At 46.7% G+C, this 19,054-nt stretch overlaps 1 protein-coding gene across 1 annotated transcript; it reads right to left on the minus strand.

The window, feature by feature from the left end:
- Nucleotides 1–1,934: 1,934 nt before the first annotated feature.
- On the minus strand, nt 1,935–17,317 carry SLC34A2 (solute carrier family 34 member 2). The gene is made up of 12 exons (XM_060081736.1): nt 17,206–17,317; nt 16,968–17,102; nt 15,794–15,922; nt 14,169–14,312; nt 12,645–12,756; nt 8,593–8,788; nt 7,709–7,804; nt 7,158–7,278; nt 5,828–5,995; nt 4,326–4,442; nt 4,105–4,229; nt 1,935–2,540 (listed from the first exon to the last, which is right to left on the minus strand). Exons 1-12 carry the CDS (start codon nt 17,315–17,317, stop codon nt 1,935–1,937), a joined length of 2,061 nt encoding a protein of 686 aa, XP_059937719.1.
- Nucleotides 17,318–19,054: the final 1,737 nt, after the last annotated feature.

The following is a 19,054-nucleotide window of genomic DNA, read 5'->3' on the forward strand; positions in this document are numbered from 1 at the left end:
AGTGATATTAAATGAGAAAGACCTCAAATTTTTAGGAAATAGATCCAGGAGGCCCTCATTTCCCTGTAATTGAAAGCAACCTGTTCCTTTTGGGCTTGATTATCATTTTTTATTTTTCATTTCCCACAACCAGTAAAAAAAAAAAAAAAAAAAAAAAAATCAATGCAGGTACAAGGATCCAATTTTTAAAAATCATCGGAGTATAAAGAAGGCCACAGCCCTGCCCAGGCTTAACTTACATATTTACAGGTCGTGTGATACGGGTGTGGCTGCAGAAGCAGTTTAAAAGGCAGGATTACAAAATATACAAAGTTGGTCTTTCTTAGTAGAAGCCAGCCTTGTTTCCAAATGAGCGCTTCATGACACAAATCACAGAACTATTTACTATATAACTTATGAAAAATGCTGTACATTGCATGAGTATAAATATAGAGTATCAACGGCTCTGTTTGGGAATCCGTATCTACACAGGGAAGGTCAGGGGAAGGCTCAGTTTGGTACTACAACCTCTGAAAGTGATGGAGAAGCTAGGATGGGGGGAGGGCAGGGTCTGGGAGCACGTCTGCACTGACCCTTTTTCCCAGACTCGGTTGAAGCTCACTCACTCTCTGAGGAGACCTGGGGTTGTTGAGGATGAGAAGCAAGGGAAAGAGGAGGTGTACATACCACAGGGGGCTCTTGAAGGCACAGAGAAGGCATCTGGGGCAAGAAGGAGCACACTTCTTGGTCCCACAGACACACAAGGACCCCACCGCCACTTGATGACATGCCCTGGTTTCTGCCCTCAGTTTTGAGCTTTGCAGACATGGAGAGTGGGCAGAAAATCAAAGTTCTTCTATCTATGGGAGTATGGGAGGATGCTGGGAAAGAGGTTCTGGCTTCGATGGATGGACAGGTGGGTGGATGTATGGACAGAAGTTGACCACCGAAAGCTGACCCGGATAGTCATCTTGCACAGGACAGAGAGAGGTACAGAGCTGTTCCATGCTCAGGTGCTTCCTGTGATTCAAGGGGGCACAGTGGAGAGGATTCAGAACCTGCATATCTTATTCCGGACTCAGCAGGGATGATTTTTATCAGCACTAAGCTTTAGCCAGAATGTCTGCCAATTTGGTTTCTAAATTAGCCAGGTTAAGAAGCACCCGAGTCCTTTGTGGCAGATGAAACATCTCCCCCAGATGTTCCCCATTTCCCAGCTCTCATCCTCCACCTGCCAGCTCAGGGATAGGACCACTATCTTCTTATGAAGACCGGAGCGCCGGGTGAGCCAAAGCTCTGAGACCCTCTCTGTAGCTCTGATGTGGCTCCCATCCTGGAAACTTGAGGGCACAGCAGCTAAACTACTGGAACTAACCCTCCCTGCCCGGGTGAGAAAACCCTGACAGGGGACGTGGGGAGCACTGAGAAGGGGGAAGGGCCCACATCTATGGTCTTCACCCAAGTCCCCAACAATTACACCATTTCCCCTGAATCGGGCTGCTCTGGGACACATGGGGGCAGCTGCTCTTGGTTCAAGTTGGTCTTTGGTAAAAGAGAGAAGTCTGAGCTGGATCATAATAAAGAAAAGTGTATGTGTATATGCACCTTTGACAAAGAACCTGCCATAAATTCCTCCCTTGGGGCTTTTCCTTTGCAAGGGAATGGTCTGAAAAAAAAAGTCCTACTGACCAACCCAGCTGTGTGTGGCAGCGGGTGTGATCACCTCTCTGGCCAGGTTTCACTATCTTAATTCTCTTTCAGTGTTGTTCTGTGCCTTTCCAGGCCTGGAAGACCCAGGGAGCATGGGGCTGAGATGAAACTGCTGTGTGGGCTGATACGCTGGGCCAGGGAATGAGAGTCGGGATGGATGTCATTTCTCAACGGGGAATAAATCCTCCCGAGGTGGAGGAAGAGGTGGAGGTGGGGCCCTCCTCCAGCCTCCAGGCAGCTCCTACCTACAAGGCTGTGATGCTGGAAATGGTTTTGGTGCCCGAGGCATCCACCTCGGACTTGGGGACCCCGTCCTGGGCCTCTTTGTCCATGGCCATGTTAGCAAAAGCCTCGGGGGACTTAACGGGGATGTCCTGCACCTCCTGCAGGTCTTCACAGCACTTGCTGCAGCGGCAGCACTTGGGGCAGCCACACAGCAGACAGCAGGTACGGCAGCAGAGCCTCTGGCAGCAGCCGGTGAACGTGGTGATGAGCTTGTCCCAGGGCTTCAGCGAGTGCATCCACAGTGGCAGGAAGTTCCAGTTCTGGAGCTTGTGGGGCAGGACGTGCGGGCACTGGGACTGCAGGAGCCTGATGACCACCACCAGGAAGACCACAAAGATGATGGGCGCTCCCACACCCACCAGCACTGGCCAGCCGACCAGCGAGAGGCCAAACACTGCCAGAGGGATCAGGAAGAAGAAGGTGACCAGGTAGAAGACGGCAAACCAGCGGTACTCAGCTGAGATGCTGCCCAGCCCCTTGGCCAGGCGGATGGGCAGGCGGGTGAACGGGATTGGGTACCACAGCAAGATGCCTGAGATGTTGAAGAAAAAGTGGCACAGGGCAATCTGAAATGCAAGAGGTTGGACAGGTGAACGGGTCTGCTGCACGGTGGGGTTGGGGAGAAGATGGCGTCGTCTAGTAGCAGAGGCCTGAGTCTTCCTCGTCTTCATAGCTCAGCCCAGAGTGGGACCCGTATTACCTGAGGTCCTACTACGTGTCTTGGGGGGTAAGGGAGGGAGGGCGAGGGAGGGCAAGGGGGGTGACTGGCTGAATCACAGCTCATTTTTCAGGGCCTGAAGTCCTTTAGGCCAAATCTAACAATGAACTTCATGAATGTGCCCGCTGCCACCCAGTGCCTTGACCCTGCTGCTTCCAGCTGAGCAGTTAAGAGCTGGTGAGGCAGAAGGAAAGGTGTGCAAGATAGCTGGCTTTCTTGGCTCAGTGGCCCTATTTCAGGGAGGGGAGAGACAAGGAAAGATGGCTACAGTTAATAAAGATAATAGCAGCAGCAGCTGATGTTTATAGAGCGCTTACTAGGGGGGAGGCAACAAGTCCAAGCACTTTTATGGATTACTTCAATCCTCAAAAAATATCCTGAGTTGGCAACATTATCTCCATTTCATGTAGGAGGAAACTGAGGCACCACGAGGTCAAACTATTTTCCTAGAGTCACACAGGTGGGAGATGAGATTCAAACCCAGAGAGCCTGTCTCCAGAGGCCATGCACTTTGCACTTTGCTAGGTGTGCCCACCAGGTACCAAGCATGATGCTAAGGGCTTTGGACCAGCCCTGTCCGATATATTAGCCACTCTCCATTGAGATGTGGCATAAACATAAAATACACACTGGATTTCAAAGACTTAGTCCAAAAAGGAATGTAAATGATCACCATATTTTTAGATCAATTACATGTTGAAATGATAATGGGTTCAATCAAACACATTATTAAAATTAATCTCCCTGTTCCTTTTTTATCTTTCGAAACTGTGGCTACTAAAAAATTTCAGATTTCATGGGTGGTTCACATATTCTATCCTCACTCTATATTTCTATCAACAGCATGGCTTTAGACAGTGCCTCATCAGATCCTTATAATAATCCTAATGAGATAGGGATTATGGCTCCCATTTTTCAGATGAGGGAATTGATGCTCAAAGGTTAGGTCACCTAAGGGCACTTCATGTGTAAATGGTGGCACAGTGATTCAAACACCAAAGGTCATCTTGCCCAAGGTCACCTAGTTGATCCAGGCAAGGCAGGTCCCCCTGACTCTTCTCAATGCCAGGCTCAAGACACAGGTGACTTCTCAGTGCCCAGAGTTCACCAAGAGGAGGGCAAGGAGACGGGAAGTGGTATCTATGCTTCCTGAATACCCTTTCTGCCTCTAGTAAAATGGCCACCCCACCTTTGTTTAAACAACCACTGGTGATGGGAGTCTGACTACCACTCTGAAGAGGAGATGGCTTTGTTCTCAAATCTGTCTCTCCATGGCTTCTCCACATCACAGTTTTGGACATAACAGAGAAAAGCTTGGCTTGGTTTCTTGGTTAAAAACCATCTGCTTACAAGACCATGGATAGGGTTGGATCCCACCCACAGAGCCCCTGCCCCATGCAGCATTTCCTGACCTGAAGTGAGCTCTTCAAAGTACTGCCTGGGCTAGCTAAGGCGGCCAAGATGGCGGTGGTGGTGGTACCGATGTTGGCGCCCAGCGTGAGTGGATACGCCCTGTCAATGGATATCACACCGATACCTGGGGGGGGTGAAAATACAAAGCCCTTAGCATCAGCCCCAGAGGATGACAGAAGATGGTAATGTCGACCGGAGGGAGACCCAGGGAGAAACTCACCGATCAGAGGGGTCATAGCAGACGTGAACACAGAGCTGCTCTGAACGATGAAGGTCATCCCCGCCCCCACAAGGATGGCCAGGTAGCCAGTCACCCAGGCAAAGGGGAAAGGGAAATCTGGAACGCAGAGGATAAGAGATGCATCACAATCCTTCTGGGGAAGGCATGGGTTGGAGGCCCAGCTGGCATCTCCACAGGACCCAGGGTGCACGGCTGGGCCAGAGGTTGAGGTTGTGTAAAATCCTCCCCACCCCATACCAAGTCTGAAATTGCAAATTGGATTTTCAGCGTCCTTTCACCTTGCGTATTCAGATGGTAGAACCAAGGATGTGGGTACGTGTTATGAAGACAAAAGTACATTTCACTGGAGTTCTAAATGCTGAACCCATCTGTTATGGACAGAATGTTTGTGTCGTTCCCCCCTCCCCCAATTCATATGTTGAAACCCTGACCCCCTAATGTGATTGTATTAGGAAGTGAGGCCTTTGGGAGGTGATTAGGTCATGAGGTTGGAGTCCTCATGAGTGGATTAGTACCCTTATAGAAGGCAGAGCTTGCTTCCTCTCCACTCTCTCTTCCATGTGAGGACACAGTGAGAAGGCGGCCATCTGTAAACCAGTAAGTGGGTCCTCATCAGAACCCAACTGTGCTGGCACCCTGACCATGGACCTCCCAGTCTCCAGGACTGTGAGAAACAAATTTCTGTTGTTTAAGCCACCCAGCCTACAAGAATTTGCTACAGCAGCTGAATAACGACAAAGCACTTGGAGCATTCAGACCTCTATCTTTCCTTCTGTCCTGGTCTCCCAACACTGCATACCCTCCACCTTTGTTTCCACCTAAAAGAGCAGTGAGGATATGAAGCAGCTTGGAAGCCCTATAGACCTCGCCTTCGGCACCACCAGCACAGGATCAGGCCCTGCACAGCCAGCAAGCATCCAGGGCACGGGTACTCAGCTCACCCTCATGACAACCCTGAGAGGTAGATATCCTCGGCCCCATTTCACAGGGAGAGTTTACAGGGTATATTTTCATTGGCCAGGACACCATTTTCAGCAGTGGAGTCTGACTGGCTGCCTCAAAATGCTGACGTATTTATCCAGAACCACATTTTCTTCCCAAGAGTCAAAGGGAAGTAGGGACCATGATGGACTTCTGTTAACCTTCACCTAAGGTATCCTGACAGACCCAGTAAAGTCCTGGGCAAACAGGGAACCTGCCAGGAAGGAAGGCCTATCTCACAGCTCTCTGGATTTGAGCTGGCTCTCTTTCAGGACCTTGCAAACATCTGATGGAAGCTTGCGCTTTCTCCCCAGGCTCCACCCAAGACACTAGGGAAGATTTCAAGGGTGAATGGCATCTTAACTTCCGCAACTTATCAGAGCCCAGAGAGAAACTCCATACAGAGGCCACGGCTAGAGGAGAATCAAAAGGAGCGCCCCTGGAGGGACCACAGTGACACTATCCCCTAGAAGGTCCAGAGTGGGGGGCAGTGTGCTTACCAGTGTTGATGGTCTTCTTGATGACAACAGCTACCTGCCCCCTGAGCACAGAGCCCAAGAGCTTGACAATTAGGATCAGGCAGCTACAGAGGACCAGCAGGGCGACTACCAGCAGAATGGTGCCCACAACAACATCTGGGAGGTTGAAATTCACGAAGATGTGCTGGCCTGGAGAGACCATAGCATGCCCTTGTTAGGAAGGCATGGAACCCTTGACAGCCACAGATTGTTACTTATTCCCCAGCATCCTTCTGTCTCAGAGTAACAGAATCTTGGTTGTCAGCTTGACACACAGCAAGTTAGCCCAGAATAAAGACCACACTTTCCAGCCTCCCTTGCAGCTAAGTGTAGCCCTGAGGCTATGTTCTGGCCAATGGGATCTCATGAGGCTGAAGATGTAGTGAAATCCAGGGGCAGACCCAGGTTTCCAGCCCCATTCTTCTGCCTCTAAATCCCATGTTGTGTTTTACTCATGATAATGAGGATGCTTACAACAAAGTATTTGAGGAGCAAGGTGGGGTAGGATGGGCAAGTCAGAGTGGGAGCTATTGTTAATTATAAAACTCCTTGTGTTTTTTAAAAACCCCTGTGTGTCCCCATGATGATTCCAGAAAAACATGGTTATATCAATGGATATTATAGCACCTAGAACATGGGAGGTGATACGTTCACTTGATTCTGTGAGGTAAAACACAACTGGAGTATTAAGGTATATGGCTCAGAATTAATGTGGGGTGCACGGGGAGGAGGAGAAGCAGAGATGTGCAAATGGGTATATAAGGAATAAATAATTAGAAGAACTAACGTCAGGGCCATAAAAGAGTCCAGAGGCAACAGTATAGCTTCTTAAAGAACTGGAGCATCATGCAGCTCACTGCTTTGTTCAGTGCTATAGCCCTGCCATATGGGGCCTGCTGTACCATAGGGACTGATGACTTGAGGGTGAATGTGTTCTGTGTGTGCCCCACATCTCCTTCAAATCAGGCTGTCATCTCCCTAGAGGTACTTCCAAAGAGATACTGAAGCACACAGAAGGAGCACTCTGGTATCTGTTGATGAGTTCTGAATCCGTCTGGAACTGCCAGAGGAACTGAGTATCAAGTCCTAGTTCTGCCCCTTACGGGGGGACCTTGGGCCTGTCCCCTGCCCCTAAGCCTTAGTTTCCTCTGCTGTGAAAGCTCACAGCTCATTGGCCAGTGTAGGATTAGTGTTCAGTGAATCTTACTGCCCTTCTTTCCTTCATTTACTGGGGCTCCACACAGATAGGAAACATCTATCATCACCCCAGACAGCCTGTCCTGGAGGCTGATGCTCTGTGAGTTTCACTCACACTTGGCAATGTTCTCCTGGTGGGTCACGTTCTTGATGGTCCAGGTGTGCAAACCATCCGTCCAACAGAGGGAAGGAGAGGTGCAGTTGTCAGGCGAGGGGACGGTGACATTGCTCTCAGTCTGGGTGGCAAACATGAGAAATGCTATGTACAGTCCATAACACTCATTTCTGGTGGGGAATGGCAGGAAATGTGAGGCGTCAGGGGAGACCCATATCAATTCGTGCACCGTAAGCATGATGCACTGCTCCCATGGGTCCCTCCATAAATGAGAGCAAGGAGGCAGCCAGAGGTAAGCCAGGAGACATGAAAATAACAAGCCAGGAATAATGGGTCCATGATGTGGGTTGGTTCTGTCTGTCCTACTGTATAATGTCTGTCCATCTAGCATTCAAGAACTTAAGGATTCTCACTGGCTAGTTTTGATTTTTCAGGAATCCCTGATTTTTCTTTCCCCTTACCTTTTATATGCCCAATCTAAATGCAAGATCTTGCTTTATCAAGTATAGACACAAGAGTTCACCCACCCAGCAATATTCTCAGAAACTTACCATGTTGGTAAAAGTTTTACACCAAATCTTGATCATACTCTTGTTTTTGGCTGTTTCATCATTCATTGCAATTTGGTTGATAATTTTTTTATCCAGCTGAGGAAGGCAATGGACAGAAGAGAGTCAGCACGTTCTCAGAACTGATGTGGGACAAATGTTAAGCTGTTAAAAGGGGCTGAGGATGTGAACCGGACTGTGAGGGTGTGAACTGCACTGAAAGGGTGAGCTGGGACTCACTCTATCTGCACTCTCAGGGCAGAGCGCAGCACCCAGATGTCAGTGGGTGCTCAATAAATGAATGATTGTATGAACAATGAACCCGTATCTAAGAAGCATGCAGTAGATATTCATCAGATGACTGAATGACAGAAAAAAAAACAGAAGGTAAGAGTGAAAGGGCAAGGTCCAAACTGGCCCCTTCTCCCCAAGGCAACATCCACAAAGCCTTCTTTCATTTATTTCAATAATATGGACAGACCCTAGTGAGCAGAGGGGTGAGATGGAAGGAAAGGCAGTAAACTCTTCCTCTTTGGCTGGGAGCAGGGTGCTACTTTAATCAGTGAGCCCACGGGTGCTGAGGCCAGTAGTGGGAACAAAGTGCCCAGGTGTCCAGTAGAGAGTCCTTGAGTCTAGAGAAGCGCTCACCACCGCCACCTGCCCCCATCCTAATAAAGATGATACACTTGTTGAAATCAAGGAGATAATAAAGGCTAATTACTCCATCTCATCGGGTGTCCCTGAAGTTCTGCCTCTCTTGGCTTTTTTCAGAGGCAGCCAAAGGGCAGTTTTTACAGACCCTCATCCATCTCTTCCATCCCAGCCCGGTGAGTGGGGAGCAGGGGAGGGTGTTGGGGCCTTTCCCTCTCTGCAGAAAGACGAGTTACCTGGATAATGAGCTTCGTGAAGGGATCTGTGATAACTTTCAGAAGCTCTGGGGCATCCTCTCCATTCTTGAAGTTGAAGGTCTCCACTACCAGGTTGGTCAGGCGCTCCAGGTAACGGGTGGCAGCCTCCAGAGGCAGGAGCACCAACACAGACAGCCAGTTGAAGAAGTCATGGACGGTGGCCCCTGCAAAGGCCCTGCAGGAGGGGAACCCCATCCCGAGCCAGATTAGTCAACAAGTGACTGGGCACCATCTAGGCAGGTCATCACTTGTATCATCGGCCAGGTGCCACCTATCTGAGGGCATAGAGGTGTACAGTCTCACTTTTGTTCTCACAACAATCCCCAAAGTGAGTGGTATGAAGATCCCCATTCAGCAGATGAGGAAACTAAAGGCCAGTGAGCATGGAGGAATTGAAGACCACTGCAGGAGCACTGGGTCCAGGACCCTTGTCTCCCACTGTCCAGCAGAACCTTTCCCACCAGATCAGACAGTACACAGCTTGCCCTGCTTGGGGAAAAGGGAACTAGATGTGTTTTGGCTGCAATTATTAGTTCACGGAGCACTGTTTGAGAAAACTTCATTAAGACCAGTTTCAAATCATGCATATGGAAGACGGCCTTCCTTTTGGAAAGGCGGGGGCCAGTATGAAGGTTACCATCAGAGCCTTCTACACAACTGCATTCTTAACTGTAAGATCTTGAGACTTTGATCAAATATTTGAACAGTCTCTACAGAAAATAAAGCTAATATATACCACAATTTGCATCTACTAGAGAAGGTTCACTGATTCCCCCTGAATTCCATCTTACCTATCTCCAGATTAAAAAAAAACTCTAGGGGCCTCCCTGGTGGCGCAGTGGTTGAGAGTCCGCCTGCCGATGCAGGGGATACGGGTTCGTGCCCCGGTCTGGGAGGATCCCATATGCCGCGGAGCGGCTGGGCCTGTGAGCCGTGGCCGCTGGGCCTGCGCATCCGGAGCCTGTGCTCCGCAACGGGAGAGGCCACAACAGTGAGAGGCCCGCATACCGCAAAAAGAAAAAAAAAAAAAAAAAACTCTATAGTTTTTTTCCCTCAATGAAAAAATGTTCCTTTAAAAAACTCTGCATGTCAAGAAATACCCAAAACAAATAGAAGATGGGACATGAGGGACAGAAGCTATTAAACATGTAGGGGGAAATGCTTAACTTCACCAGTAATAAAAGAAATTTGCAATTTACTTATTTGCAAGTACAAATTTTCACATACCTTTTTTTTTTCTGAAACACTGCAGAATCATCACTTACAGGGGATACAATGATGTCATTTGGCCTGCTTTCTGTATGCATGCATCATTTAATCATTAAGGCATCCTCTGTGTTTTTTTTTTTTAAACTAACAATTAAAGTAGTACTTCTTGGTATCAGTGTGAGGATAAATGCAGACCCAGAAACAGAAGTGTAGCAGTCTTAACTTATAAAGAGGTCATCCAAATTATATTGAATATGTCTGTATTAATTTAAAAAATTTAAATAAAAGAACACTAGAATAGTTCTCATATGGAACTTGAGGACCTCTGAGGATATCTGTGGACTACTAGGGGCAGCATATGCTAAGCTGAGAAACACTGAACTTGATATAAAATATCAAATTTCAATAAGGCATGCCTTGTCTCACAATACTGGACATCCTTATGGATGCACAAGATAATTATATTATTAAACCATAGCAATAATTAGTTGGATGTTTATTAATGGGTCAGTATCAACCTGGAGGGAGGTTTCTAGTGGCATGGTTTGGAGCTCTATCCTTAGATTTATTTTGTTCTATCATTTCATCTAAGTCACAAATAAAAATGTAGAATATGTGTTAAACAAAGATCAATGATAATCTGGAGATGAAAACAAGTATGTTGCATACAGAAATATCCAAAACAACCTCTAAACCATCTCCTCTTAAGATTGATTTTTATGTCATCAGATGTCTATTCTACCCACTACCCCACCTGTTTGCAGTCATGTACTGACCCCCGGTAGATCACTCCTCCTCATTTTTGTCACTCTCTCCAGTAACACTGCTGTCTTTTTTTTTTTTTCTGCTTTATAACAAAGTGAATCAGTCATACATATACAACTGTTCCCACATCCCTTCCCTCTTGTGTCTCCCTCCCTCACATACCATTTTAACTAATATTTTACAAAGTTAACTTATTCTTCCTGGAGAGGGTGACTTAAGACATTTTCATACACTGCTGATGCAAAGTGATACAAATATTTCTTTGTAGTTTGGCAAAATGTTTAAAGAGCCTTATAGGTGTGTCTGATACAGTAATCTATCCAGGAAAAAATAACCAGGAAAGAATGATACACATTTCCAAAGATGTTACTGAAAGCAATCTATTTAAATATCCCAAACAGGGGGTGAGCTAGGCCAATTATATTCCTATGTGCAGGCACTTTCACAGATCATATATTTACACATCCAGAGGTAAAAATTAGCCTAACAGTGAAAAGAACCCAAAATTTCCAATAAGAAAACCTGGATCGAGTCCCAGCTATGACCCTCAGTGAAGTTACTTAACCTCTTTGTGTTCCTATATTAATAAAATGGGGCATAGAAAAGTCTGCTTAGCTTCTTGAGAAGATCAAATTAGCAAACACTCTGGGTAATGTGTATTATTATTTATACCTCAGAACATTTCATCAGGGTCCAGACTTTAGCCATGGTTGAGGGAAAATGAATGTCTCTGAGGACATCCACTGCCACCCATGGATGAGGGATGGTGTTAGCTGACCCCCAGCCAGCCAGTCATTTGTCTGATGCCACAGATGTTTCATGATGTCTGATGCCACAGTTGAAGTATAGTTGGTGTACAATATTATATTAGCTACAGGTGTTCAATACAGTGATTCACAATTTTTCAAGGTTATACTCCATTTATAGCTCTTATAAAATATTGTCTATATTCCCCACAATACATCCTTGCAGCTTATTTTATATCTAGTAGTTTGTACCTCTTACTCCCCTACTCCTATCTTGCCCCTCCCCCTTCCCTTTCCCCACTGGTAACCACTAGTTTGTTCTCATATCTGTGAATCTGCTTCTTTTTTGTTATATTCACTAGTTTGTTGTATTTTTTAGATTTCACATATAAGTTATATCATATAGTATTTGTCTTTCTTTGTCTGACTTATTTCACTTAGCAAAATGCCCTCCAAGTCCATCCATATTGCTGCAAATGACAAAATCTCTTTCTTTTTTTGTGGCTGAGTAGTATTCCATTGTGTGTGTGTGCGTGTGCGTGTGCGTGTGTGCATCACTCTTCCATTCATCTCTTGATGGACACTTAAGTTGCTTCCATATCTTGGTAAATAATGATGCTATGACCATTGTGGGGCATGTATTTTTTCAATTTAGAGTGTCTGGTTTTTTTGGATGGGGACTGCTTCTCTATTTTAACAAGCTGTGGAAAAAGCCCATCACCAGTTAGAAGAGAGGCTGGGAAATGTGCTTAATTTTCGCATGAAACTTTGGAAGAAAAGGGTTTCCTTTGCCTGTATTTATCCTGCCCCGTTTTTAGATCTTGCACATTCACAAAGGCTCTATGTTGCCTTTTATTGGCATGTGAGTGAAGAAGAAAAAGTGGCATGGGTTGAGCTGGCCAAAAATGGAAGCTTTAGGAGGTAATAGTGATTTCTAACTGAGACAGTAAATCCTATTCTAACTGGCCTTGTTTTACACCACAGGTCAAGTTTCTAGCTCAAGCTTCTAGCTAGGACTTGTATTCAGGCAGCCCTGACTGTGTGCCAAGCACCTTGATAAGCATTTATCTGCATGATTGTGTTAACTCCTTTAGACAACACGGCAGTGATAGATACTATTATCCCAACCCTGCATATCAGGGAACTGAGTTTAATCAACTGATAAGTATGTGATCCTAACCCCAGCCATACTCCACTGTGTCTATTTCTAAAGAGGTCTAGGGATAAGAAACATGATCTAACGTTAACGGTAGTTAGGACAACCTGGTCAATCCCAATAGGTGGTGGAAAGGCTGATGCTGAGCCTCCTACCTTCTGAACTCACTCCGGTCTCCTGCCTGCATGAGCGCCACAATGGTGTTGGTGATGGAGGTGCCAATGTTGGCCCCCATGATAATGGGGATGGCAGCCTGCACATTCAGCACTGGAGGGTGGAAAAGAGTAAGTTATCAAGTTAGTAAGTTGAGGAAGGCAGCTCGGCCATGTTCCTGGTGTGGCCCAAGGCGAGCTGATCACATTCAGGCTGGCAATCCCCTAAAGCATCAGTTCTTAACCTCTTTAGGGTCTGCACCTCGCTGTGAATCTGACAAAAGCTTGGACAGCTCACTATAGAAATATGCACATGTACCAAAAAATTAAAAATAAAAAAAATAAGTAAAAAATTTTACTTTCTGTAAAATATTGTTCAGTTTCAATTTCTAATTCCTATGGATTAAAAATAAAATCAAACAGTGTGAAATAAAAAAAATTTTTCAGCACTTAATTACAGGGAATTCAGAGTCTCCATAAAGCCCTTTTGTGGACCCCAGTTTAAAAGTTTCTTTCTAAATTCCTCTGTCCTCCCTATTACAGATGCAAGGGTAGCTTAAAAGAGACCTTACAATGTGTAAGGACTTGTATATTTATTATTGCAAATTTATGGCAGTATAATTTCTTTTTCTAACAAAATTAATATATTGCCACATGTTCTAACATATGAAAGTATTTTGGAGAAGTAATGAATAACTTTTTCTAATTTGGGCCCCAAAAGTTCTAGTTAATTTTAGCTAAAATGCTGAAAATTAACCAGTTCAAACAGGTCCACCCCAGAGGGTCTGTCTCAACTTAGCCAGGGCAAATGCTGAACAGGTTCAAGTTTGGAACATCAGCTCCCCAAGCTCAGTTGCCCCAAAGCCAGTGTGTGATGTGATTACATGGTTTTATTCTTAGCCCTGACAGCGGTGATGGAAATGTTCTAAATCTATGTGGTCCAATATGGCAGCCACTGGCCACATATGACTACCGATCCATTCAAATATAGCTCTTGCAGCTGAGCAGCTGAATTTAAGGTTAAATAAAATGAAATAGGGGGCTTCCCTGGTGGCGCAGTGGTTGAGAGTCTGCCTGCCGATGCAGGGGACATGGGTTCGTGCCCTGGTCCGGGAAGATCCCACATGCTGCGGAGCGGCTAGGCCCATGAGCCATGGCCGCTGAGCCTGTGCGTCCGGGGCCTGTGCTCTGCAACGGGAGAGGCCACAACAGTGAGAGGCCCGTGTACCACAAATAATAATAATAATAATAATAATAATAAATAAAATGAAATAGCCACATGTAGCTAGTGGCTGCTGGACAGGATAACACAGTTCTAGAGAATTCAGAATTGAGTCTTCAAGCTTTGGGGCCAATTTTCAGACTCAGTTATGGGAAGGGAAACAGGAGACTGCCTATGATCTAAGCAGAACACATCATAGTTAGACAAGATAAGAAGGTAATGGTGATAAGCCTAGACACATTCAGAGTAAATCCCAGCCTCCCCAGCTGAACAGGGAAATGCCTGAAATGTTATCTTGGACTCACATGAGGAGGCCACCATGCTGACGACAATGGACGAGGAGGTACTGGAACTCTGCACCAGGACAGTCACTAGCACCCCGATCACCAGCCCTGCCACAGGGTTGGACATGATGGAGTTGTTGCTGAAGAACTGCCCGGCCACCTTTCCTGAAAAACAAACCCATGGCCATGTGACAGGGGTTAGGCGGGTGCTGAGTAACAGAAGTCTCGGTCAAGACCAGCTGGCCATAGGTACCAGCCTCCAGACTTCTATCTTGGACATCTTGCTTCCTCGGGCTTCTCCCCAGTGCTTCTCTGATGCCCTGACTCTGCCTCTGTGACCTAGTTCCCCATCCACCCCTGTTCCTCTTGTCCCTTCACCCTACACCCTCCCATCCTTCAACCACTTTCATCAGCAAGTCCCCCTCTAGTCTTCTCTTTCCATGAACCTGGCCTCAACTCTGTACTTGGCCCCGATGAGTGCCAGTGCATCTCCTGATGTCCTCATTCTTGTCTCTGGGATGTATTCCCAATTCAGAAGATTTACCCAAGTGGATCTTCTCATTCTTTTCTATCTACCTCCTTAGACCCCAGCCCTTAGCCCCAGCCTATAATTGAATTCTGGCAGTGTCCTTTTTGAGAATGTGCCTCTGAGACCATCAATCCACCCTCCAATACAGTTTTTAAAAAAGACTGAGGCCCAGTGAATGGAGAGTGGAATGACTTGTCTGAAATAGAGTGCAAGTCCCCTTACTGATGCTGCCTTGGACCAGGGGGACCAGAGTGGCATCCAGCAAGTCGGTCTACTCCTCACACTTTCCCAGTTCTCCCAGGTCACAAAGATGAGTTCTCAAGAAAGGCACCAAAGGGTGCAGAAACCTATGGTCTTCCATGTCACCGGATCTGAGTTTAAATCCCACTATGCCAATTATGGCTGTGAAACTCAGTGCGGGGTGGTGACCTTCTTGAGCCTTGGCCTTTTCCTCTGTAAGTGGGAAGGACTTTTGGGATGGAATGTTTAAGACAATGCCCCTGGAAGTGCCTACCTCAGTAGGCATTCAAAGTGTTGGCTCTTACTGTTGCCGCCCATCAGGGATACACAGGTGACCTAATGTATGGTGATTACATTCCAGGTCCCCTCACCCTCCATAGCCACACTCAGTTGTGGGAGGTGTTTAGGCAACTGCTCTGAATGCAGATCCCCTAGCACAGGACCCCTATCCTTCTCCAGCAAAGGGCCAGCTTTGATTTTTAGCAGTGGCTTTAGCCTAAGGATACTCTTATTCAATAATCCCCTTAGGTGGGGAAGCCCAAAGACAGTAGGGATCCCTCAGATGAACCTTTAGGTCAAACAGCTTCCTGTCCAGTGTTCATAGACAAACACACGGAGCTGATCGCTTGGGCTTGGCTCTAGCCCTGGCTCTGGTCTAAGGCACTTCAGCCAGCGAGTCATAGCTCTTTCATGGGCCTCAGTTTTCCTTTCTGTAAAATGGGGGCATGACTTCACAAGATGATCTGAGGTGGCTTCCAGTCCTAAAATACTCCAGGAGGCTGCAGCTGGAGAGGGCCTGCTGGAGTTGTGACTTTCCAAACCAAATTCAATGAGAACACCGCCCCCAACCCAGACTTTTGACCTCTTCCATCCATACCTCCAACCAGCTGGAAGGCACTGCTGAGGACATCCAAGGAGCACACGAAGAAGTAGAGAAATACCAGAAGTAAAATAAATTTCCCAATCCCTTGGAAGACACAGAGAATCTTCCCTTTGGTGTCTCTCTCTGGGGGAGGGGAAAAGGCATGGAGGCTTTTAGTGTCCGCAACACTGAGAAGTTTGACAATGAGCTCGGAACTCCCCCACCTCCCCTCCCAGCCAGGCAGCTGTAATCTTATGGATCACAAGACCTAGAGATGGGTTGTGTCCACGGCTGCAGTTTTCAAAGCAATTACCACTGTACTCCATTTAATTGAAACCTGTGGTGAAATGTCTCTAAAGCATTTGGCTCTGGGAGGAGGGGTCAGTGGGCCCTGGGGCACACACAGGCCAAGCAGGGCACATGCTTGTGCTGGGCTGAACCAGGGTCACTGATAAGCCGTTAAGAGCACTTGCCCCTTGCTAAGGGTGGGGTCAGAGATAATGGCTGTCCTAAGCACCTTCAGAACCGCACAGAATACTTTCTACAAAGTGGCCGCAAGGCAGCCATCACAGCCTCCATCTGGGAGGGCTTGGGCCCTCATACATCCTGGAAGGCTACCTCCTTGGTGGCTGTTTTCCGACACTCACTTGTAAAGTGGTTCTCACCTCCTCCCAGCTCCTTTACCCTCCCAGCTGTCTGATCCGCACAGACCTCACACCCTGCCTGGAAAAGAAGTACAGCATTTGCTTGCACCCCAGCTGTTCTGTCTGTATAGTCTGTCTTCTGCAAGCCTTCCCTGATGCCCACATTTAGGTGAGGGGACTCCTCTCCCCCAACCCCCGGGGCTCTCAGAGGCAGGGCCTCATCTATTTACTGCTGCATCTGCAGCACTGGACAGTACCTGGGTTCAGCACAAAATGGATTATAAAGAGCAGCACAGGGTCTGGCCTGGTTATAACCCCCGGTGCCGGCCCACATTTGTTGAATGAATGAATGAAAGAACAAAAACATCCCCCGGTCATCACAGGATGCTCGACTCTTAACCTGGGTGGCATCCCCTAGCCAGGACCTTTGCTTAAACAATGGAAGGGAGAGGCTGACACGAAGGAGGTGACGCTGTGAAGCTAGTAGCCTCAATCCCTTGCCGACGGGCAGCCCCTTCCCGCCTGCCCCAGCTGGCCTCATTTACCTGACCACTTGATCCCTGTGTCCTGAAGCTCGGGCAGGTTCCAGGGGTCTTCCACCTCTGTGGGTTCCTCTATCAGTGCCGTGGTGGAATAAGAGGGCAGAAGTTCAATCTTGGTGATGGAGGTGTCGGTGTCATCTGCCCAAACAAGCAGTGAAGACCATGAGGAACGAGGAACCAAGCCTGGGTCTCCTGGTGTCCTCCCAGGGGGCCAGCCCAGGGCTGGAGGAGTGGCACTTACTTTTGCCGGTCTCCTTGCCTTTTGCGGGTGTGGTGGACTGCTGACCGGCGGCCCCTTCGATGTATTTATCCGAGTTAGACTGGGCATTTTCCAACTCAGGCCAAGGAGCCATGGTCTGTGGATGGGAAAACAGCTTACAGAACTAGCCACTGAAAGGAGGCACACTCAGTTTCCGTGACAAGAAGGTCCAGTGGTTGCAAAGATTTGGGGGAGTTAAGGGATTTCGTCCTTATACCTTCTAAGTATGGACCCTTAAGCACCATATTTCACACCTCTGTAGGCCTCCCTCAATCACTCATCCAGGCTGTCACTAAGTCAAACCACTGTTTCCAATTTTTCCAAAGCCACAAATCTATATACATCAGTTGATCTTCCTTTGATTGCTCTAATGTCTGTCTTGGTCTCTGTCTTGACTCTCTCCCTTAGTCTGAAAGGGAACACGGACCCATTCATCTTCATCAACTTGTGGTACCACCAAGTCCTCACAACGCTCCAATGGGCTCCCCACCTGCTGCTCATTAAGGGACAAGTTCAACTGCAGATCTGTGCCAAACCTCATCCAGTGGACTTAACGTCTATGTATACGCTCATACACATTCTACCTGCTTTACCTGCTACTGGGTCTTCTATGAGAAGCATGACACATTAGATCTGGTTCAAATCCCACAGGAGCAGCTTCTCAGTGGGTGTGTGTTTAGGCAAGTCCCTTTATGCCTCTGAGCCATCTATAAAATGGGGACAATTCTTCATGCTTTGCAGGGTTATGAGATTAATAGTGGTGCCTAGAAAGTGCCCGGTAAATAGCAGCAATGATTACTAGGCTATGCTGCCTGAATTAACGACCCTTTGTCAGAACTACATTCTTCCCAGCCTTTGATAGAGATTTCCTCATAACCCATTTTCTCAACAAAGGCTTTCTCGGTTCCATGGAGAGGAAGCCTGGCTCCCGACAAGTCAGGACGCCCACTACTCGCAGTCCTTGTCCTGACACATCAGACAATGCAGCCCAAAGGACTGGAACGAACAATTCACAGGAAAGGAAGTGCAAGTGGCTAAAATACTTATTACAGAATAGGAGTTCAGCCTCATCAGCGACCCAAGATATGCAAACCAAAACAGTGAGATAACTTTCAACTATCAAATTAGCAAAAAATAAATAAAAATTTAAGTATAATATGTCACTCTGGAGAAGATGCAGTGAAATAAGCACAGCTGAAGCTCTGGAAAGCAGTTGGCGAAATGCCTCAAATGCCCTACATTTTTCAAACATCTCTGACCCGATAATTTCACTTCTAGGAATTAAGAATCTAGGAAAAATGGATAACTAATAAGAACCTGCTATATAAAAAAATAAATAAAATTTAAAAAAAAAAGAAGAAACTAGGAACATTTTTTTTTCCTCAGAAAATCAAAACTACCTGCCTTACTCTGATCATCTCTTTGGAGAGGGTTTCCCAGAACCTTTGTCTATTCGTTTCCTTTCCTATTTTTCTTCAATAGATCTATTTCCTGCCTACCAGCATGTAAGCTCTACCAAGAAAGGGGGCTTTGTCTTACTCATAACTGCATCCTCAGTGTCTACAGCTCTGCCTGGGACATTGACAGTGCCCAATAAATATTGGTTGATGAATGAATGTGATGCAGGCAAAAATGCACTATAATTTACAGAGTGAAAAATAAAAACAGGAAACTACTGTATTAAGTATGGTACATCCATGCAGTGTAATAGCATGCCATTAAAAATGCTATAAAGAACCAGCAAAACAAACCAAAAAAAAAAAAAAAACCCAGGAAAATGCTTTAGATGAATTGTGAATAAAAGGCACATTTATGTCCCATTCACAGTATG

The sequence above is a fragment of the Mesoplodon densirostris genome, chromosome 1 (genome assembly GCF_025265405.1).
Source record: "Mesoplodon densirostris isolate mMesDen1 chromosome 1, mMesDen1 primary haplotype, whole genome shotgun sequence".
Taxonomy (NCBI): Eukaryota; Metazoa; Chordata; class Mammalia; order Artiodactyla; family Ziphiidae; genus Mesoplodon; species Mesoplodon densirostris.

Excerpts from the sequence above, each read along its gene's own strand:
- SLC34A2 (XM_060081736.1), bottom strand. The coding sequence starts at position 17,317 with ATGGCTCCTTGGCCTGAGTTGGAAAATGCCCAGTCTAACTCGGATAAA. Across the intron at positions 5,996-7,157 it reads CCAGGAGAACATTGCCAAGT|GCCAGCACATCTTCGTGAAT; the intron begins GTGAGTGAAACT and ends TGGTCTCTCCAG. Across the intron at positions 4,230-4,325 it reads TGCTATGACCCCTCTGATCG|GTATCGGTGTGATATCCATT; the intron begins GTGAGTTTCTCC and ends CACCCCCCCCAG.